This window comes from Calliphora vicina, chromosome 5 (genome assembly GCF_958450345.1).
Source record: "Calliphora vicina chromosome 5, idCalVici1.1, whole genome shotgun sequence".
NCBI classification, from domain to species: Eukaryota; Metazoa; Arthropoda; class Insecta; order Diptera; family Calliphoridae; genus Calliphora; species Calliphora vicina.
Window position 1 is genome coordinate 79,696,948 of NC_088784.1, and position 24,143 is coordinate 79,721,090.

General features: G+C 28.0%; 1 protein-coding gene across 1 annotated transcript in view; it reads right to left on the reverse strand.

Annotated features, from left to right (window-relative positions):
- The window catches only part of CngA (Cyclic nucleotide-gated ion channel subunit A), a 122,706-nt gene that overhangs the window by 10,946 nt on the left and 87,617 nt on the right, over positions 1-24,143 (reverse strand). Inside the window, exons 3-4 of the mRNA XM_065512329.1 lie at positions 7,095-7,376; positions 6,460-6,622 (exon numbers count right to left, since the gene is read on the reverse strand). Of these exons, the coding sequence (XP_065368401.1) occupies positions 6,460-6,622; positions 7,095-7,376 (445 nt within the window). The remainder of the gene's footprint in view (positions 1-6,459; positions 6,623-7,094; positions 7,377-24,143) is intronic.

The window sequence follows — 24,143 nt, forward strand, 5'->3', positions numbered from 1 at the left end:
AATGCCACATTTATTTCCAAAAAATTCCGATTCTGCTCCACTGATCCATTGATAACAGACTACCTCGTAACTTGAGGAGAAATTGGATAATAATGAATTTCGTCTGTTCCCTCATCAGCCCTATTCTCCGAATTTACTGATGATTTATTTATAACCTCGACAAAACTTATTTGTTGGAAGGGATATAAAAATAAAGAAACGTTGGACAAAGTGGGTTTGATCTCTCTATGTTGAAAATTAAAATAATTTTTTATCAAAAAACTTTGTTTCATTCAAAAAGGAACGGACTTTTTACCCACCCTTGTCTATGAGGAGCCGCAGAACAAAAGGGTACTTTTTTGCACATTTCAAATTTTTGGAAAATTGAGTTTTATTTATTTCGTCCCCTTGAAAAACTGCATGAACCTGGAATTGGTAACAAGTTTCTTAGTTATCAATAAAATAAAGAAAAAAAGTACGTTTTGTTAAAAACAAAATTGAAAAGTTTGTTTTTTTATGCGTTTGTTTAAACAATAGTATTTTAAATTAATGTTTTTAATTCTGATCTAATATATAAACAAATTACACATTGAAATTAAATAATTTTTTTTTTCGTTTTATTCTAGTGTTGTACCTTTTGTTAAGCAAACATTTTTTTAGAACCCATTTACTTAGAAAAATTTAAAAAAAATTTTGCTAACTTGATTGTTTTTAGAAGATTTCAACCAAAATATTATAAAAATACCAAAAAACGAATTTTTTAAAAAATGCAAAAAAGTACCTTTTGTTCTGCGGCTCCTCATATGGGAAATATTTACTATATTTTCCTAATTGGAAATTATATTGTGAAATGTAATGAGGTTAGCAGTAATTATGGACCATAACTCTGGTTCTACTGTACAGATTTTTCTGATTTTGTACGTGAGAGTGTTTTACACAGACATACAGACGGATATTGTTCAAACGACGTAAAATTTTAAAAGGATCAATATATGTACAGTAGCCCAAGAAAGTCCACATACAGGAAAAATTATTATGTTACTTTAATTTAAAGCAGTTTTTTTTATGAGATATATAATAATACATCTCTTATGTCGATTTTATCAAAAAAAATTCAAATAATGCATAAAAGTTCACCGTTATTAGAGTTATTGATTCTGAGTAAAATAACGAAAAATTTATTCTCGGTCACACCTACTTTTGGGTGGGCGGGACTATTAAGTTTCATAATATTTTGAACATAAAAGCCCAAAAAACCAAGGAAATGTTACTAAACTCGACTTAAGTGATGTTGTTTTAATTTTTTTTAGTATGAATTTATTTTTTTAAAAAATATATTTCATTACTTTTAACTTACAAATACAGCTTTCAACGAAAGAAATTTAATTTGAATTCCTGTATGTAGACTTTATTGGGCTACTGTATATAAACACTAGTTAGTGGGCTTGATTTCGGAGAGCCTTTCTTCAAATTCCAATAAATTTAGGAAATTCAATTTAATCCTTCTCTAAAAACTCCACCTCTTATCTCTTAAAGGATTAAATATTTTTTCATATCGTTCACAATTCTTGTGCAATGAATGCTATTTGGTGAATAACAAAAACTAAATAAACTAAAATTATATGCATCCAACTGTGTTATTGTCCTAAATATCAACTAAGTGGAAAACATGTTAAATGATAAAACAATTTGTAGATGACAGTGCCTGGATAAAAATAATAATATTTCATATTAACTAAACTGTTACATTGGTGGAAAATGCATTTACTCGAGAAAAAAAAAACCGCGGGTTTTTGTAACAAACTATTTTTGTAGATATAAAACAATGTCATGAAAAAAACAGTAAATGACACCAGCAGAATACAACAAATGTTATTTTCTATTAATGTGAGTTCATGTTTATAAACTTAAGTACATAAATACAGATGTATCATATATATTTATCAAATTGAACTATGCATTTATATTAAAAATAGCAAATTCAGTAGAAATATCCTTGTACTTAAGATAATTTAAAAATTACCTCTAAATGTTCAGCATTTTGTTTTTAATTTTAAATCTTGAGAGCATCTAAAATGCAAAACGTGCCAAGCTAAAGAACATTATGACATTTGGCATGTCATAATGTCATATGACGACATTAAATTACCACAATATCTACCAGCGTTTCGTTGTGTTAAGGAAACAGTTTGCTCGACAAACCGGTCCTTACCTTACATCTTGACAAGCCATTACTTTGATTGCTCAGCTCACAATTTCTTATTCACAGATGAATTTGCCTCATTTGGTTAGGAACATAACATTGCCAAAATGTGTCCAAACAAGAAAAATTCATGTGCGCACACAAAATTGTTCGCCGAGTGAAATTATATTTTAAGAGATTTTTGCTCGTTAAAGTGATTTTCGGAAGCGGGTCTTATATGGGAGCTATGACTAATTATGGACCGATCATCATAAAATTAGGTGACATGATTTCCGTATATATAAAACTTATATGGAGCGAAATTTGTGTAGATACCTATATGAATTAAACATTTATCATGGATAAAGTGCAATTTCTGGAAGACATTTGTATGGGGGCTAGGTGAAATAATGGACCGATTTCAGCCAACTTAAATAGACTTTGTCCTTGGGCCAAAATAGTTGAATGTACCAAATTTTATCGAAATATCTTAAAAACACAAGGTTTATATGGACAGCCAGGCGGACGGACGGACATCGTTCAATCGACCCAGAAAGTGATTCTGTGTCAATTGGTATACTTTAAGGTGGGTGTTAGACTAACAGTTGCACAAACGCACCACTTTAGTAGTGTAGTGTATAAAAAGAGGGAAATAAATCAGTAACTTGTAAGCCCTTAGTCCGATTTAAATGAAATTGGACATGCTCAAAGAAGAAGTATTCAGTCGAGTTCATGTTTTGAATTTGAACCGCATGGTCTCACCATGGGTACTGCCAGGGGTCCCCAAATTAGGACACCTCGGGTATGTTCAATTCCTAAAACAATCCTATATCATTGTTTGAGTTCCGATTTCAAAACAATTACATACATATAATACATTTATCTTCACTCATAGAAACGATCTAGGCGGTACCAGTCGTATCCAAAGCTTTCTCAAGCTAATGCAAACATTATGAATGAAAAAGACAGACTGTATAAGTGTCCTCCTGAGTCCCCCCATATTTCTTCAACAAACTAATTTTGTGAGAGACGTATAACATATTACCCAGTATGCAATATTTCGAGTCAGTTCTTTATATCGAACTTATTTCGAATTAAAATCGAAAATATGAATTTATTATGATGCTCTATCCAATCTACATTTTTTTAGAATATCGTATTTTAATATTTTATAGAAATGGCGAATAATGTTCGAGTTTTTTTTTAATGTCAAATTTTATTTTTGCACAAATTGACAAATTCATATACATACATATTATTATTTTATCAATTTGTGAGAAAATAAAATTTTATTTCTTATCCTATCAATAACATATTCATAAAAATATAGTTTAATACGAAAAATGGATCAAAGACGTCTTAAAAGAAAAGCGCAGCCAATTATTGATGTTGTTTTTGACAATTCGAATCCCATAATCAGCAAACATCAGAAATATGTGCAGAGTTTATTGCATTTGAAAATAAAAACACATCTAACGCAACATTATTGGATAATAATAAAGGTATTGAATATGCATTATTTCAAGACAAAATTGCTCGATGGTATAAAGTATACGAAATTGTTCATATATTTAATCGAAATCGAATCAATTTAGAACATTTGTAATACCGAAAAAGGTATAGTATATCGATAAAAATTAGAATCAGAATAATAAATAATTTTCGACTCTTTATCGCTCTGCACTCTACTTAGGAAAACACGCACATTCTCGACATTATATCGAAGTCGATATCGATAAAATTTTACGAAAAAATGATTCATTTTCGACATAACTTTGAATCATTTTGCATACTGGGTAAATACAAAATTTACTATAATTCGAAAGCCGTACCGAAAGGATTAAAATAAAAACAAGTGGGATTTTAATTTATTATTGTTTATTACTATTATTAAATTGTTTTTGTATTTTCTTAAAGAAATACATGAAATGAGTTATATTTTTGACCTGAAAAATAAAACTCCTCAAATGAGTTTTATTTTATGACAGCTAATTAACTAATTTAGAAACTAACGAAGAAACTCTGTATTAGTATTTACATATCGTCTCCTTAATAAAACAATAGTGTATAATTTTTTGTCATTTCGAAATAATTGAGTTTAAAATTTTTGTGTTAGTAGTAGGGTTTCCCGGATAATTTTATTTCCCGGGAAACGCGAAAAATAAGTAAAAAAAGAATATTATTTTACAAAATTGTTTCATTTCATTAAAAGAAAATGAAAAACAATACATTAGAATTCAATTCTACTAACATAAAACAAAAAAAAAATGTTGGATTAAATATTTGGAAATCATTTTTATACCCTACACCACCATAGTGGGGAGGGTATTATGCGTTTGTGCAGATGTTTGTAACGCCCAAAAATATTAGTCTAACACCCACCTTAAAGTATAACGATCGACTTAGAATCACTTTCTGAGTTGACTAAACGATGTCCGTCCGTCCGTCTGTCTGGTTGGCTGGCCGGCTGGCTGGCTGGCTGGCTGGCTGGCTGGCTGGCTGGCTGGCTGGCTGGCTGGCCATGTAAACCTTGTGCGCAGAGTACAGGTCGCAATTTTGAAGATATTTCGATGAAATTTGGTACATATTATTTTTTCGGCTCAAGGACCAAGCCTATTGAATCTGGCTGAAATCGGTCCATTATTTCACCTAGCCTCAATACAAATGTCCTCCCGAAATTGGACTTTATCGGTCATAAATGTTTAATTTATATAAGTATCTCCACAAATTCCGCTCCAAATAAGTTTTATATACACAAAATTTACGTCACCAAATTTTGTTACGATCGGTCCATAATTAGTCATAGCTCCCATATAGACCCGCTTTTGGTATACACACAAAATTCAACATAGTTAACTTTAATATAGACGTAAATCACACCAACTAATTTCATGGTGATTTAAGGCCCATTTCCGAAAATCACTCAAAAATGTAAATTATTGAAATTTTTAAAAGAAAAATGTTTTTGCTCTTTTACTTAGTGTAGGGTATTATATGGTCGAGCTTGACCGACCATACCTCCTTACTTGTTTTTATTATATTTTTTTTATAAAATTCATTTCCAAAACAAAAATTACATCATATAGTTTAAAAGGTGTAAATAAGTAAAAAAGTAGTTCAAGTGGATTTTATTTTTGGTTTCTGCTAAACTGCTCTTTTGCTACTTTGCTGGAGAAAGTACTCTACATTTGCGGTATTCACGATGTAGAGTACTTGGCCTGGTAAAAAAGCTGAAGATCTATTTATTGACAAACATTTCAATTTCTAATGTATTTTGTTTTTAGTTTTTTGATATTATGCTCTTTTACTACATTACCAGGCCAAGTACTCTACACTGTGAATACCACTATTATTTCATATAAATAATGTTATATGTTCGTCATAGAACTATTTTTTTAAAAAAATTTAGTTTTCAAAATGCATTCAGTAAGTCATTTAACGATTACATATTTTAGTGGCAAAGTTTCCAGACACCGAGAAAACTCTTTCGCTTTAAACAGGTGGTGGCTTTATCGTTAATAAAGACAATCTAAATTGTTTCTCCAATTGCTACTTGCTTCAAATAAAGCTAATTCCCGCTTAAAACGACTTTCAGCATTTGATTTAAAATGTTTAGGATTTTCTTTTTCAATATTGATTGAATAATCTAATTCGTTTTTAAAATTTTGCTCCATTTGTATTTCGGAAACATCATCATTATCGCTTTGAACTGATGAGGGAACATTGCTATCAAATAGGCGTATGTATAAACATTATCTTTTTGTATTATAATTTAGCTTATTATGTTGTGAAGTTATTAGGAAATTTATATAAGTCTGATGTTATATTGTTTATTAACTTTACATTTTATTGCAAGGACCATTTTTTGAGAAATCGTAGAATTTTTAGATAACAGCTGTTCATAAAGAGTGTTCATCATAGCAAAATGTCGGCTTAATGCTTCTACTGTATCCTTAATGGGATTTAAAACCTCCACTAATATTTGGAACACGCCATTCATCAAACAGAGATGTTATATTTAAATGTATTAAAGTATTTTTAATTAATTTTAAATTTCCCGAGAATTCCCGGACCCCAAACCCTAGTTAGTAGACATCTAGAACAAAAGTAATATTTCAATTGAACTTTTGACCCACTTTGTGGAAGTAGTATTTCACCAAATTTTGACCACATATAGATATAATGTTGTATATGCTTATACATTATTGCTTTATTGAGGGAACGATATTACTTGATATTTTTCTGGGTTTCGAATTGTTAAATAATAATCAAATTATTTTAAAACTGAGTCAACTTACCTTCATGCATATGAACCAATGTATCTAGGACATATATAAAATCACATAAATAGTCTAAGAAATACCAGACAGGGGTGGCTCGCAGGTTTATTTCCCAGAACACGGAACGACCCACCACAAAAATGATATTGTATAACACAGCTAAGGAAACAATTGCCAGCCACTGCAAGTAAAGAAAATTTAATACAAATTATAATTTTAATAAAATATTTTGCAAAAATCAACATCATTTCCAATTGTATTTCAGAAGTTTCAAATTCAATTTCAGAAATTTTTAATTCAGTTTTGAAATTGCTAAATATATTTTTCAGAATTTTCTAATTGTATTTCAGAAAATTCCAATTATATTTCAGAAATTTCTAAATGAACTTCAAAATTCTTTAATTGTATTTCAGAATTTTTAAATTTTATTTCTAAAATACAAAACATTTTGAAATAAAATTGGAGAATTTTGAAATTCAATTAGACATTTCTGAAATATAATTGGAATTTTCTGAAATAGAATTAGAAAATTCTGAAATAAAAATTTGAAAATTCTGAATAGAATTGGAAATTTCTGAAATATAATTTCGAAATTTCTGATATAGAATTGGAAATTTCTGAAAATCAATTGGAAATTGTGAAAAAACACTTACCCGATAATGTGACTGTAGCGTAGGATTAACCGACAAACGATTACACAGACGACTAGAACCCCTTATCTCACATGCCGGACCCGAATCGGCAGGATTTGTTAGGCTGCCATCATTATTGTTGGCTGCAGGCGGTGTCTTACCAATTTTGTCGGTGTTGGTGGCATTGGAGAAACGTTCCAGAAACCAATCGGGCGGTTTCGAGCGATTACGTTTCGTTAAACGTTGACGCAGGGCATTTAAAGTGCGACGCAGTGTGGATGGTTTTGTACGTTTACTTGGATCCTGCAAATAAGAAAAAATACATTAAAGGTTTAAGTTTGCACATGCTAATATATTGTCATTGACTTTAATCATTAGTTTTTGATATTGAAATGGTTGGATGGATGAATGATTTGTTGCATGCCTTAGGAAAGTGGTTGTTGTTTTTCTGTTGTTGTGAGTTTATCCTTCGGTACTTATTAAACCTTGAGGTATAAAATGTTTGCACTTTATATCAATATCAATATTAATATTATTTCTTTCTATTTTGTGTTTTTTCCTTTTTTTTTTGCTTTTCTCAACAATATTATCATAATAAACACACCCACCAGAGAAAGCTAAGGGAATATATTTACTTTATCGTATAAATTTGTATTAACAATGTTTGTGTGTCCTTAAACCCAATAAACAATTTGATTAAAAATACAACTAAAAGTTGTTAAGAATTTCATGTTTCTAAACTAAAAACATTATTACAGATATTAGCTAAGAAAATGAGTAGGTTGTTAAATAAATATTAAGTCAATCCTTTCTGTCGTTTAGGTTAAATGTTTTATTTTAAAAATCAAAATATTCCTAGAAATTGTTAAACATATATTTGCTGGTCTTAAGACTAACAGAGTGTATCCTTTGAGTTTTTATTTATCTATACTGTCACACACTGCATAAAATACATATCGTAATAAAATGTTAAAGAAAAAGGAAGAATTACTCGGAATACATTGTCAATAAACGTGTCGTTGACACATTATACCATCTTACTTAGTTTTATTTTTTTGTTTTTTTAATATGTTGACAACTCCAGCAGGCATTAATCCATTAATAATGACATTTAATAATTTGTGCATGTCATTTTCTCATCATGTCTTGGCAAAATACTTTTATACACATTGGTACTTGTATCGTATTAATACTTTAATATCAAATTATATTTAATGAAATCTAGACTCATAGACAAACTTGCTAATTTTATTTAGCATATAACATATTTTTTGCTTAATTTGTATGTTGTTCTTTCAAATTGTTTTGTCAGACATAAAAAATGAATTAAAAATTATGTATGCATATGCAAATTTTTAAATATATAAGAGCAATTGAAACATTTGTTAGAATTAATATTTTAAAGAGGAAAATATTCAACATAGTGGGGAGGGTATTATGGTCTAACACCCACCTTAAAGTATACCGATCGACTTAGAAACACTTTCTGAGTCGATTAAACGATGTCCGTCCGTCTGGCTGGTTGGTTGGCTGGCTGTCCATGTAAACCTTGTGCGCAGAGTACAGGTCGCAATTTTGAAGATATTTCGATAAAATTTGGCACATATTAATTTTTCGGCCCAAGGACCAAGCCTATTGAAACTGGCTGAAATCGGTCCATTATTTCACCTAGCCCCCATACAAATGTCCCCTCGTAATTGGACTTTATCGGTCATAAATGTTTAATTTATCTATGTATCTACACAAGTTTCGCTCCAAATAAGTTTTATATATGCAAAATTCATGTCACCAAATTTTGTTACGATCGGTCCATAATTAGTCATAGCTCCCATATAGACCCGCTTCCGAAAATCACTTTAATGTGCATAAATCGCTTAATAATGTTGGTATACACACAAAATTCAACATAGTTAACTTTAATATAGACATAAATCATTTATAGTGATCGGTCCATAATTGGTCATAGCTCCCATATAAGGACCACTTCCGAAAATCACTCAAATATATAAATTATTGATATTTTAAAAGAAAAATATTTTTACTCATTTACTTGGTGTAGGGTATTATATGGTCGGGCTTGACCGACCATACTTTCTTACTTGTTTATATATGTATCTACACAAATTTCGCTCCAAATAAGTTTTATATATACAAAATTATGTCACCAAATGTTGTTACGATCGGTCCATAATTAGTTATAGCTCCCATATATACCCGCTTCCGAAAATCACTTTAACGTGCTTAAATCACTTAAAAATCGCTGGATTAACATGCACAGGCTCTAAAGGTAGGATCACACATGACAAATATTTGACGAAAAAGACGTAACCACTAAATAAAATACATTTGAATTCTTTTATTTATTTCAAAAACTTATTTTACTTTGGATGATTCAAAACAAAAAATTCAGTTTTATTTTATTTGATGCTGCTTGATCTTACAAAACACATGTAAGAGTAAACACGTCAAACAAATTTGTGCTAAAAATTGGTTACGCTTTTTTGAGCAAATATTTGCCGTGTGTGACCCTACCTTAAGTCCATATTGTAAAATTTTACAGAAGAGACAAAAAACATTCAAACTTTTTTTTGCCCAAATATTTTTGAATTCTGTAAACGCAATTTTTTGGCATTTTTCTTTGTTTTCTATGCGCGTAACAGCAAAATGAGAAAATAAGTATTTGCCGAGATAAAAGGTTTTTTGGACTTAGGTCTTTTTCATAGAACTTGTCTTCCATTTCTTATTTACTAGTTTTTATATCTGGATTACAAAGTATCTAATGATAGAAATTTCAAAGTCCATTGCAACGATGTATATAAGGCTATAGTAAGTTGGACCTACAATGGGTCAAAATCAGGAAAAATATATTTTAACCCGATTTTTTTTTTATCAAAAAATTTTTTTTTGTCATTTAAAAAAAAAATTTAAAAATTAAAAAAAAAATTTTTAAATAAATTGGAAAAAACTTTTTTAAAAAGTGTATATAAGATTCGGCACAGCCAAATGTAGCTCCCCTACTTGTTTTTCATTAATAATTTTAAAAAAATTTAACAAAACTTGAAAAAAACAATTTAGAAAAAAAAGTTTTGATTTTTTTTTTTTTTTTTTAAATTTTAAAAAACAATTTTGAAAATTTTTTTTTTAATTTTATATACCTAAAAATATTTAAAATTTGTATTTTAAAGTACAATTTGGTGAAGGTTATATAAGATTCGGCACGGTGGATGTTTGTAACGCCCATAAATAATAGTCTAACTAAATTATACCGATAGACTCAGGAACACTTTATGAATCGATTAATTTTGAAGACATTTCGATGTGGTATATAAATCTCTTAAAAATGTTGGTATACACATAAAATTCAATACAAATATAATTAGTCATAGCTCCCAAATAAGACCCTCTTCCGAAAATAACTTTTTTAAATTTTAAAAGAAAAATAATTTTGCTCATTTACTTAGTGTAGGGTATGGCTGGGCTTGACAGACCATTTTTTCTTACTAGTTTTAATACATGTCATTGAACAATTGACAGAAATGGTTAAACTGTACTTTTTATTGGGACTTAGAGCTTTTTCTTGTGATAAATTGGACTAAGCGATTTTGCTCATCACTACAAAACAACAACAAAAAGCGAGATAACTCCAATTTTTTTCTTTGTAATCAATGTATTTTTACTTATTGTACATTACTGCATTATAATCTCAATTTCTAAAAAAAGTGGACTTAAAGCCTTTGCATGTTAAGTCAGCGTTATGAAAATTTGGGTTGCAGGATGTCATTGAATATTTATGTATATTCTTCATTCTCATTTTTCTTTCCATTTAATCTTGTTGCGGTCAGTGATGAGCAGGTGAAGTTTGAAAAACGATTTCAAGGCCATTGGGACACAACTATGCTAGGTTGGCGTTTAAAACGATTATGAATTAAATCCTCAATTTTAGAAATGAAATAAATCCCCAAAAAATTAACTAAGTTCCTAAATTTCGTTGTTGGTTTTTTCTATATAAAATGTTGGGGCCTTAATTTATTTGCGGTTTGGGGACTTAGTTCGCAGCACCTTACAATTTTATAAGATTAGATTTTACTTTTTTTTACCTAAATGATAAATTAAACTTGATTAATGTAAAAAATTCTAGTTGATTTTAAAATATATCTTTAAAATATGTTTTTATTTTTATATAATTTGGCACATTTTTAAAGAAGAAAAATGAGACGTATTTCAACACGTATGTTTAATAATCGATAGGTATAAATAAGAAAACATGACATTTCAAAACGGGTACTCAATTTTTTTTCAATTATAACGCTGCGGCTTGAGTTGAATAAAAACAAATAAGAGAGCTATATTCGAATCTTATATGTATACTCTTCTCCAAATTATACTTTAAAAGAAAGTTTTTAAATATTTTTAGTTAAACAAAATTTTTTTTCAAAATTGTTTTTAAATTTTTTTTTCAAAACTGTTTTTAATTTTTTCTAAAAATTGTTTTTTAATTTATTTTAAAAAAGTTTTTTTCAAATTATTTTTTAGAAATTTTTTTTTTAATTTTATTGAAAAACAAGAAAGAGAGCTATATTCGGCTGTGCCGAATCTCAGATACCCTTCACCAAATTATACTTAAAAATAATATTTTTTTTAATATTTTTATGTAAACAAAATTTAATTGTTTTTTAATTTTTTTTTTTTAAAAAGTTTTTTTTAAATTTTTTAATTTTTTTTTTTGAAAAATAATTTATGCCAAAAAAAATGTTTGATAAAAAAAAAATTCGGGTTAAAAAATATTTTTCCCGATTTTGAGCCATTGTAGGTGCAACTACCATAGCTTTATATACATCGTTGCAATGGACTTTAAAATATCTATCATTAGATATCCATATTGTCGATATTAATGACTTAGTAATCCAGATATGGATCAAAAATAGGGCAACAATCGAGGTTTTTCCGTTTTTTTCTTATATCTCAGCCCTTTGTGGCCTGATTTTGTCGAATAGCAACCGAGCCGGAAGAATTCCCGACATATTGATGTATGAATCATGTATGTAAGTTATTTAGTTGCTACGGAAAGTTGATTTTAACATACAGACGGACATGGCTATATCGACTTCGCTATCAATAACGATCCAGAATATATATACTTTGTGGGGTCGCAAATGAAAAATGTAGAAATTACAAATGGAATGACAAACTTATATATACCCTCGGTCATTTCAAACGCAATGCAGCTTTGCCAACAGACTATCTGTCAGTAGAACTGGAAAAAATCTATGGATATAATGGAATCATTCAATTATCAACAAATTTAGATATCATAATGAATAAAGAATAAATGAATAGTTATAAAGAAATTACTTAAAGTTAAAGTTATTTTTTTTATAATAACTAACTAATAATGTTCCATTGGTAGCAATTCTGAACTTAAGTTTTGAAAAAATAAATTTTTCTTATTAAGATACCAATTAATACTTGAGGATACTTTTTACGATTTTTCAATATTACTCATACGCATGGTTCACGAGATAATACCAAAAATTAAAAAAAGTTTTTAATTACTTTTAAGTTGAGGGCCTAAATTCCGACTTCAAAAAGCCAAATATCAAACATTTTGAAAAATTGCTTTTGTTTTCAATACAAATAAAAAATTAAATAAACTCCAGAAGTTGTAGGTATGGCCATAGAGAAATGCACATAGAGCGGAAACTAGAAAAAAAAACTCAAACTTAAAGATTACTCAAAATAATTACACATAGTGTTGGTTTTGTTTTCACATACATAGAAAAAATTATATTTCAATTCAAACATTTATCACATATTGAACTGGTTTCAATTATTTCATAATTAAATCAAGTATTCATTTGCTCAAAAACAAAATTTCTTGATATTTTCTATTGAATTTTGAGTTTTGAATTTGATTATTTTGACAATTGAATATACAATTTTCGTTATTGGTTGAATTTCAAATACAAAAATTATTGAATAGATAATTTTCGTAATTGAAAACACATTTTTGTTATTTTTTGTGTTTTCAATTACGAAAATTATCTATTCATTTAATTATGAAATAATTGAACCATGATATAAAAAATACAAGGTAGTCTCATTTTCTCTTTATGTCAACCTTATTAAGCATTTGACAATAAAGGAGATTTGAAGTTTATGTGTAAAACAAAGCTACCATATTCATGAAAATCAATCCCATTTTTGCCTTTATTGAAAATACTTCAAACATAAATAAAATAAAAAAAATATTTTATTCAAAATATTATTATCCAAGGCATTTAGTAGCAACACAATTCGGGCCAAGGTTTTCAATTGCTTAGTATCGTTAGCAGAAGAATTTGGTTTATGCTTGATTGTGGTTATATTGACAACTAAATCACTGAGCTATTTGCGGACACAAACCCTCATGCTCCTGCACGAATAAGGGAACAATTTTACGAATGTTCAACTGTTTGTCTAATCTCTTAATACGATTTGAGAGACAACATCATTGGGACAATTGTCAGAGACTTGGTATAACGAATGATATAGTGGAATAGTTCAACAGCAGGCTCTGTTGTAGTTTTATCTTCTTATCCTCCACCAAATATTCGAAAATAAACTGCAAAAAGTCTCCGGAAATAGAAATGAATTTGTCCCTGCACACTATCAACGTATTCAAGCTCTATAGTTTCCAATATAAACTCCAGGAATTTGCCATAATCACGCACATCCCATATTTTTTAATGTTTTTACTTTTTCTATCGTTTTTTAAATATTTCATTGCGTTTTTGCATTAATTGGATTGTAAGACAAACAAGAATTTTTAATTCTTTCATTTTTGCATTTAAAAAAATAAGAATTTTCCGTAACCAAAGTGACATATAAACAGAGAGTTACGTATAAACGTAGTATTAGATTAGTATTGTGAATTGTTAAACACTACACATATTTCATTGAAAATTTCTCGGAGTATTGTAACCCTTCTCTGAATGTGGCAACGCTTTTCTGAATATTTATAAATAAAATAAACTTCAAAAATCTCCTTTCTTGTCAAAAAATTATAAATGAAACTACCTTGTAATTTTTTTATATCATGATTGAAACCAGTTCAATATGTGACAAATATTTGAATTGAAACGGTTTAAGAAATAGTTTTTTCTGTGTAGTTTGATTACTAATACATTCTGACCAATTTAGTTGCCAGGAGAGTTTCCGATCTATGTTTATCTCTATCTAAGGGTATGGCGTTGTCTTTTAAAAACGATTTTTTTTTACATTTGTCATTACAGAAAAAACTATCACTTGGTCGGGATTTAGAAAATAAGTTCCTAAATTTTCAATTTATTTGACAATATTGATCACGATCTTTTTTTTCATATTATTGGGTCTAACCTATTGTATTGTACATATTAATTAATGTACTAGTTTGTATCTGTATGTTTTTCTGTCATGATCTTACATTCATAACAATTTTTATTATGTATTTTATCATTGTTATTATTTTCATTTCGATTACTGTTATAATTTTATTTCCATATGACATATTTACTGTATCTGTAATGTGCTTGTGAAGTGAGTGAGTGAGTTGTGTAAGTATATCCTTGTATCCTGGCAAATATGTCAATCATATTAATATTACTTTATCAATTTTATACGAAATTTATTCATATTTATTTTCTTGTATTTATAGATTTCAAGGTCAATTTATTAAAAAAAACAATACTCATTTAAAGTTTAATGCATAAGGATTAATTTACGTGTAATATGCAGCAATGGGGTATATACTCGTAAATCCTTTAAGATTATTATAAAATTGATACAAAATTTAAGTCTTCTATAAAATAAAAAAAGCTTCCGCAGCTTTTATTCTCTCCTTAACAGAAGATGTAATATTTTTTGCAGCGATTTCTAACTTGTGTTCCTGTTATACCTTAATTGTTAGAGAATCGAATTCAATGCTAAATAAAAAATTTGATGGAAAATATTTGAGTAATTAAAAATTTCCACTAGCATTGTGTGTTTAAGGGGGAAAAAATGCATATTGGAAAATACTGTAATGGAAGACAATTATGCCTTCCTAAAATTCATAAACGATATGTTATGAATTTCTGACTAACTAGGATTGCCATGGAAAATTTTGATTATGAAATTGTACTGAACTCTAACCACAATAGTACTTTTTTGAGACTGCAATAGAGTATCCAAAACCGAAACCGAAAACCGGTCAACCGGTTTTTTCATCTTTGTAAAATCCACCGGTTTCGGTTTTTTTAACTTTTCGGTTTTTTGACAAACCGGTTTTTGTAAGACGGTTAACCGGTTTTAATGAAATATATTTTCTAAAGTTCATTCAAACATATTTATGAAAAACTTTGATACTAGAAGAATATAGAAGAAAATAGAAGAATATAGCATTTGACAATATTTCGTAAAAGATATAAAATAATTGCATAAAGATAGAATTAAAAAATGTAAAATTTCCGAAGATTTAATACAAAATTCTTAACATATTCCCTGTTAGCGTCCACAAATAAAAATAAATTTAAGGAAACCTTTTTCATATTAAATAAAAATTTAATATAAACCGGTTAACCGGTTCTTTTGAAGATTAAAACCGAAACCGTTTAACCGGTTTTTTAAAAGACAATAATCAAAACCGGTTTTTTCAAAAACACTCTTTTTCGGTTAAACCGGAAACCGGTTTTTAAAATTTGACGGTTTTTCGGACACTCTAGACTGCAAGTACTAAATTATTTGTGTGATTGTTTCACATTTGGATATCGAAAATATTTTCGTGATTAACATGCATGAAGATGCAATTTATATTCAGTCTTGTATTTTTTTGAGAAAATTTTTTGATAGGTGAATACCGAAAGAGAAATCAAAGTTGATCTACATTGTAAACGTTTAAGTTGTGAGTCAACTAATAGAAGGCTAATTCCTTGCTTATGTTATATTTTTAATATTAGAGGTCTAATTTTTACTGTTTTGGACTAATTTGACGACAGATATAACACAATGTTAACATTGTCCTAGAAATTTAAAATTAGGAACATGTAAATTAATATCCCCAAGAAACCATCTAAAATTAAATATTAGAAAATGGCAACAAATATATACTGCCAATACACAGTGGGGAAGAATCAAAATTTTTTGGAAATAAATCTGGCATTTCTAAACAGCTGGTCTGATCGGTATAAAATGGCATTGGCGTAGACAAGGAGTTATTAAAGTTTAAAAAAATTAAACACGTTCCATTTTTTGTTTCCCATCCGATTTCAAAGTGCAATATTTTTAAAGGAAGGACATTTTTTTATACGACCAAAAATTAACTTATCTAAATAAAAAAAAAAATTAGTTCGGAATAAATCTGAATCAAATTGTTTCTAATATTTGCAATTCTACTACAATTTTAATACAAATTTTAGTTTAAAAACTCAATAAATATTTAATAAAATCTCTATTTCAACGTTTTTTAAATAAGTGTAAAACACTTGTCAAAAGGTTAAAGGGAATCCCACAATTCCAAAAATTTAGAGCGAAAATCCCGAAAATGGTATATTTAACAATTTTGCCCATAGGGTGTACATTTGCACACATCCGGGTTTCTAAATCTGCTTTCCGTTTTCTGATCACAGCTTTGGGATTTTAGACTATGTAGAAATTTTGATAAAAAATAGTTCAAATTTCGAAGCCACATATTCAAAAAATAGGATATGTTTTTTATATCAAAACGTTATCCGTAAAAGAAAAACATAAAATTTTTATATGTTCTTAAAGAAAGTTTTTTTTTAATAAAAAAAAGGTTAAGTCAACTTTTCGTCCAAAAAAACATAAAAAATCTCCTATATTTTTAATTGAAAATCGTTTAAATAAAATATGTACCGAGATTTTATATAAATAAATTACTATAATTAAACAAAATTGCTGTATATGGAGTGAGTAAATTTTTTGTTTGAAAATATTGGTGATATGGATCCGGCCGAAATTTGGAATTTCTAATAGAAAGATAGCGAAATGTTGCATATTTTTGGGCCGATTTTGATGAAACTTAAGAAAAATATAAGATGAAGTCTAGTATTTACAATAACAGCACAAAAAATGAAATTAACTCTGAAGAGCACTGGGGGTTAAAATGACCCCAAACTTTTAAAATCATAAATTTTTATGGTTTTAGAAATTTGGGGTCATTTTAACCCCAAGTGATATTAAGGCTTAATTTCAATTTTTCTGCTGTTTTTATAAATACTAGGCTTTGTACTATATTTTTCTTAAGTTTCATCAAAATCGGCCCAAAAATATACAACATTTCGCTATCTTTCTATTAGAAATTCCAAATATTGAAAAATTTAACATTTGACCTTCACGATTTAATGGTTAACGTTTTCCGATTTTAGTAAAACTTTCAGACTATATTTAAAATTACCTGAGATATAATATTCTGAACAGATTTTATTTAAAATTAATAACCAATAAGGAAATTGGTCTTATTCGCCAAAATATGGCCAAAAAATTAGTTTTTTTATTTCCTATTATATTCTCAATAAATCCCAATGAGATGATCAAAAAATTCTGAAATTTGTTTAACAAAATTTTTAAAAATTTTAAAATTGTGTTTTGAAACTGCCGTTAAAACAATTTTATTTTTTTGGTCATACCTGCGAATAGGTTAACGGTATCATAAGAAGACAAAAACTCATACACAAGTAAATATGAATATATTTTAAGTAAAAATGAGCTTTTATTTTAATATTTATCAAAATACGTTAATTTTGTTCCTACATTTCTTGTTCTAGTTGCCTGAGACAGGTTAATAGCCTGGCGAATTTTTAATAACTTTAACATTTTTTGACCAATTTCTGTTTTTTATGTCTCATTTGAACGACAATTACGTAGAGATTTCAATTCTTGTATATTAAATTGCAAAAGTAAGTTTTTGATTGCAAAATGTTTACAGAAACTGAAAAAAATGCATTTCCCCCCTTATAAATGCATCTCAAAACTTCAGAGGGCTTGCGGCACGTCTTAACCCCAACCGATTTACCTAAAATTTTTTCAGGATAACTTTTTTACTAATGTTCACCAAACTGGAGGGTGAGAATGGCCAAAATCCCACTTTCGTTTATTAAGGGCCACCCTAATGTATATATCTATTTTGATCTGGGTAGTTCGTTTTTTTAATAAAAATCCAGACACAGTAACAATTATTTGGTTATTGAAAAAATCAATGCGAAGAATTAAGTTTTTCCCACAGAATTAAACGTTTATTTCAAAAAACAGTCAAGCAACATATTATTCGAGTAAATCAAAGAAAACTTCATAGCTACCTCAACATTATTTTTAAAACATTGATATTTTTCCTATGAAAGTTATACATTTATGTTTAATAAACATAAAACTTTTTTTTATCTATATTAACAGATATTTAAAAAATAATATCAAGTTTGTACTTGACTGGTTTCTGAAACAAAACAACCACCACTATTGTAAATATCATACGAAATATTGTAATTTTATTAGTAAAAAAAATGAAAAATGAACTTTTTAAAAAAAGAGTTCATATATAAATATTTCTTCTGAAATAAATATTCGTCAATATACATTCGTTCTCCAGTAGATACTGCTACCGTTGTAGGCCATTGCAAAATATTCCCATAAAATTCTTCATATCCAACCACTTACTTAGAGCTTGTAAATATTTTATATGTTTTTCCAATTTATTTACACCTACATTTGTGGAAAAAACAGATTAGGGCCTTCATCTTTCTTGACTTCTTTCTGCACTAAACACGGATTTCTCGGCTTTACTTCACCATAATATAAGGCAGTATTTATTGTTTTTTTGCATTAAACGATGCATTTGCCTTAACAAAACAGTAACCGACAAATAACTCAATTTTGGATTTTTTGTTGCTTGACTGGTTTTTGAAATAAACTAACGGATGTTGGTATCGAGATACAAATTTTGTTTAGAACATTTTAAACATACCGAAATCACAGTACATAATAAATTTTATTATGATTCGTCCACGATTACATAGTATAAAATCAGTCATGCGCTGTCACTTGACCTTTTTCTGCACTAAACACACCATATAGCGGGCAGTATTTATTTTTTTTTGCATTAATCAATGCATTTGCCTTTACAAAACAGTAATCGACAAATAACTCAATTTTGGATTTTTTGTTGCTTGACTGGTTTTTGAAATAAACGATTCAATTATGACCTAACTGATGTTGATATACATATTTTGATTAATACATTTTGAACATACCAAAATCATAGTCACCCTTATCGTGGTTGGCGTAAACGTCTTACGCCTATGACTGTTTCGTACTAGATTAAAGATAAAATGCAAACTGTTTCCTTAATCTAGTACGAAACTGTCGTAGGCGTATGAAGTTTACGCCAACCACGATAAGGGTGAGTAGTAAATTTTATTATGATTTTATTATAAATCCACAATATTTCAAACTCTAAACTTTAGACATAGAAATTCATAAAAAAGCATGTTGCCTACATAACAACATTTTTATGAATGTAAATAACAGTGCTAGGTAAATTCTCAGCGAGTTGTTTAGTTTTCCCTAATTTATTTGACACGTAAAAAACATAAGGTCGACATGTTATATATCAATGGATAGAGGATTTTGTCTATTTTTCAAAAATGTATATAGCTTTTGACAATTAAAAAATTCATGGAATACTTTTTTGAAAAATATGACAAAAAATGCATTTTATTGAATTTTGCATAGATACAAATTTTTCAAATTGAAATAAAATTTTAATTTATGAATATTTTTTAATGAAATTTCACAGTTATGTAGATTTTTCTATTTAAAATGCAAAAATGAAAAGAAATTTTGAAATTTGTTATCAAGTATCCCGCAATTCCCAAAAAAATCTTGAAAAATCCCAAAAATGGGATTTTTTCGTTTTTTGGCTATAATATCCATACCAGGGGCGGGGTTATCGGAAGCCTTTACAAAATAATTAAGAGCTTATTGGGCCATCTAAAATAGGTTACTATATTTTGATATCGAATATGCGAATTGAGAATTTTTGCCCTAAAGTTGAATTTTACATAGAAAATAGGCATTTTTTGAATGGACCTGCTCCCGTCGATATCAAAAATTATAAATGTTTTTTTCTTTTAAAATATTTGGCGTAAAGTTAGCTTTTCAAAAAGTGCAAATTGATTATACATCCTGTTAGAAATTTTTTAGATAACTTAAAAAGAATAAAAGTACTTTTTTCCCAAAAAAATTAGGAAAAATCGCCTTTTTTAATTTTTTTAAATTCAAATGAATATAACTTTGCACTCAGCCATGATTTTTAAACACTTCTTTCTTAATTTGATATATAGATCTATTGTTAATTCTATAAAAGAAAAATGGATAAAATCGGGGAATATTTGGAACCGCGGTCACCAAAAAACTGGAGTAGGGTGGGTAAAAATGTTGAAAATTTAATTTTCAAATGCGAATATCTCCTAAGCTATAAGAGATAATTGATAGCTACGATGAGGTTTTATGTAGTGCTCGACGAGGAGATAAATGTTTAATTTTTTTAAATCGTAACACAAACGAAGAAATAGGATCATTTTAAAAATTGAATATACCCGAGGTGTCCTACTTTGGGAACCCCTGGTCCCGCTCCTGGTGAGCTCATGAGGTCCAAGTTCAAAACTTAAATTCGACTACACTACCTCTTTGCGCATGTGAAATTTCATTTAAATCGGCGTAAGGGTTTAGAAGTTACAGATTTATTTCTATATTTTTTTTATTCTCATACCACTGTGCAATGTCATAACTCAAAATCCGGGTGTTTTGAACTGACTAATAAAAAATATGCGTCGTTCTTTAGTCTTTCATATAGTTTTATCAGTTTTAAAAAAAAGTCAATTATATTTTGTGTGTGAGTGTTTTTTCTTTGTAAACGTCAGAATGAAAATTCATGTTTTCTCGTATATTTGACAAGTACAAATTTGGGTTAAATACAGATCAGAAATCGCATGAATTGTTGAAATAGAAATAGTAAAATGTCATAAAACATTCAAAATCGTTTTTCTCGAAACGACTTTTTTTGAATTATGACGTTGTTGCAGCAAATGAGCGATATAATTATATATGCAAATCATTAATAACAAAAAAATAATTAGGAAATTATATTTATTAAATTAACGAAAAGTGTACAAATTACAAATAATTACCATTTCATTGTGGCCGGTAATCGCAGCAATATCTATGGCCTGCACCATGGTGATGACGGTTGCGATAAAAATATTTCAGATGCACTTTTTTTTTGAAAAATTACTAGTTTGTTTGATATGATGAATTATATATGTAGGTAGTATTTATGATTTTTAAACATTTTTAATTAATAAAACATTTTTTTTCAATTCCACATGTGTCAGTCTTTTGATTAAACTGATTTTAATTTAATTAATTTTATTTTTTTTAACAAATTTTAATAGCAACACTTAACAATTACTACAAACGTTTTAAGACGAGTAGCTAGCTTTACTAAACTTTTTTTTAAAATTTGAGTTTCAACACACTTTTTTCGTTCTTGAGAAACAAACAGAAAATTGCTTATAATAATTAAATTCACTTGATTGTAGGTATGCAAATTTAAAATGCATATTTTAATACTTTTTTTTATTTTCTTTAATATTTCTTATTTTTTTATAAAAAAATTCTTTCTCTACACACTACACACAGCCATCAGAAGAGTTGACCAACTTAAGTGTCTAAATAAAATAAATTTTGTTAAAACAATAAAAATTAATTAAAATTCCATTTAAGTATTTTTGAATTTGTTGCTGTGGTTGGTTGGTTGTCGTTGTAATAAAGTTGTTTTTATGTATAGCTGGTTTATTTTTTTCGTTGTTTTTCCAATTTTTTTTAATTTACAACTTATTGGCATTAAATATATTGCCAATAAATATTGTAGTTTTATTTGTATTTTATTGCAATTCTATTGAGTTAAAAAAATAAATACATAAATAAATCACATTTACAAAATGTAAGTTTTCCTGAATTTATGTCATGTTTTTAAATAAATAGTGTCTAGCTGTTATAAAAGAAGAACTGCATAAATAATTCTGACACGTCTTGTTGTTTTGGCACACAGTTTTTTTAAAGGAAATTTGTCTGTATTCAAAACTTATCATTTGACCCACATCTTCTGTCCAACAAACATGGGAAACACACACAAAAAAAGCCTAAATGCTCTAAATATTTGCTTTATATATGTTGAAGGGAAGGACGCCTTATAGATGATGTTGAGATAAAATTGTTTTTTGTTTATTATTTTAAATCCATCAGCATAAAGGTAATTAAGATCGACATGTTGATAATTTTTGAAAATTTACCATTTAATTAGGTGTAAGTTAACATAATCTAGATTACTTATTTTAAAATCAGCTATTTTTTTATTAAAAAGTTTAGCTTGAAAATAATTTACCATTTACCCCCATTAACACGAAGTCTGGTTATGCCTTAACTAATAGTTATACTATAAAATTATTTTTATAGGAAAACTGTCAGTATAACTTTTAGTTAAAACATAACCAGACTTCGTGTTACTGGTGGTTAATGTTATATTGGCTTTTTACTTGTTCAGTTAAAATAACACGAACATATACATTAAAATGTTTCTTTTTTGTATGAAAAATTTCAAAAATTTTGTCATTGACCATGGCAAACCGAGTTTTACGATTTTGTTGTGGATGTTCCAACTTAAATAAATATTTAATTCATTCTAAGATAACGTTTTTCAAAAAAATTTTCGATTTCATTATAAATTAATACCCTTTTAGATCTGAGGTCAAAATTGAGAAAGACAACAAAATTCGAGCAATACACTAAAAATGATTAAACATTGAAAAAGATGAAATTAGTTTGTTATGGTTTTGTTTTCTATTGGACCATAACTACAAAAAAAATAATAAATTTTTTTATTAATGCTATTATTAACAAATGATATCCTGAAGTTATACAAGTACCAATAAATATGTGTCAGTAAAATATTCGTCTGACAAAAGTTCGTACAAAAAGTTATTGGATGACTTGAAAATGCGGGGTTTACTTTTGAACGCGGTTTTTGTTTTTAGATACCCTTCACCAAATTATACTTTAAAATAACAATTTTTAAAAAATAACAAAAATTAAAAAAAAAAGTGATTTTCATTTCAATATTTTTTAAAAAAAATTTTTTTGCGATTTAGTAAAAAAAAATGTATGCCAAAAATTTTTTAAAATTTTTTTTAAAATTTATTAGAGAAAATACTTTATAATTAAAAAATTTTTTTGTTGAAAAAAAAAATTTTGTATTAAAAAATAATTTTCCCGATTTTTACCCATTGGAGGGCCGAGTTACTATGGCGTTATATACGTTATTGCAAAATTCTTTAAAATATCTATCATTGGATATCCATATTGTCTATATTAATTACTTAGTAATCCAGATATAGATCAAAAATAGGTAAAAAATCGAGCTTGTTCTGGGTTTTTCCTTATATCTCAGTCATTTGTAGGCCGATTTTTTTGATTTTAACCCTTTCGGGACTACTGCGATAATACGTCTCAGCAATTTTCAAACTTTCGTATTTTCTTTATTTTTAATACAATTTCTTATCTAAATAACCCCTAAAACATGTATAAGAGTTCATTATAATATTTGAATAAAAAAATTACATATAAAGAATCTCCTCGTCAAGCAATATAAAAAATCTTATCTTATCTATTAATTATCTCTTATAGCTTAGGAGATATTCGTAGTCGATAATTAAATTTGCAACATTTGTACAGCACCAATCAAGGACACTGATTGGAATTATATGTCCCACGAAAAATGTTTATTGGGATATAAAAAGGACGATTCAAGGATTTCGGAGCATGCAGAACATAATATTTTTTCCACATCTTTTAGAATATGCAAAAATGTATTTTTTGGTTCTTAAAATATAACTCCGTTCCGAAAGGGTTAAATTGCAACAAAACCGGGTATAGCGGATATATTGATATTGAATCATGTATGTAAGTTATTTGGAAGCTACGGAAAGTGGATTTCAACATACAGAC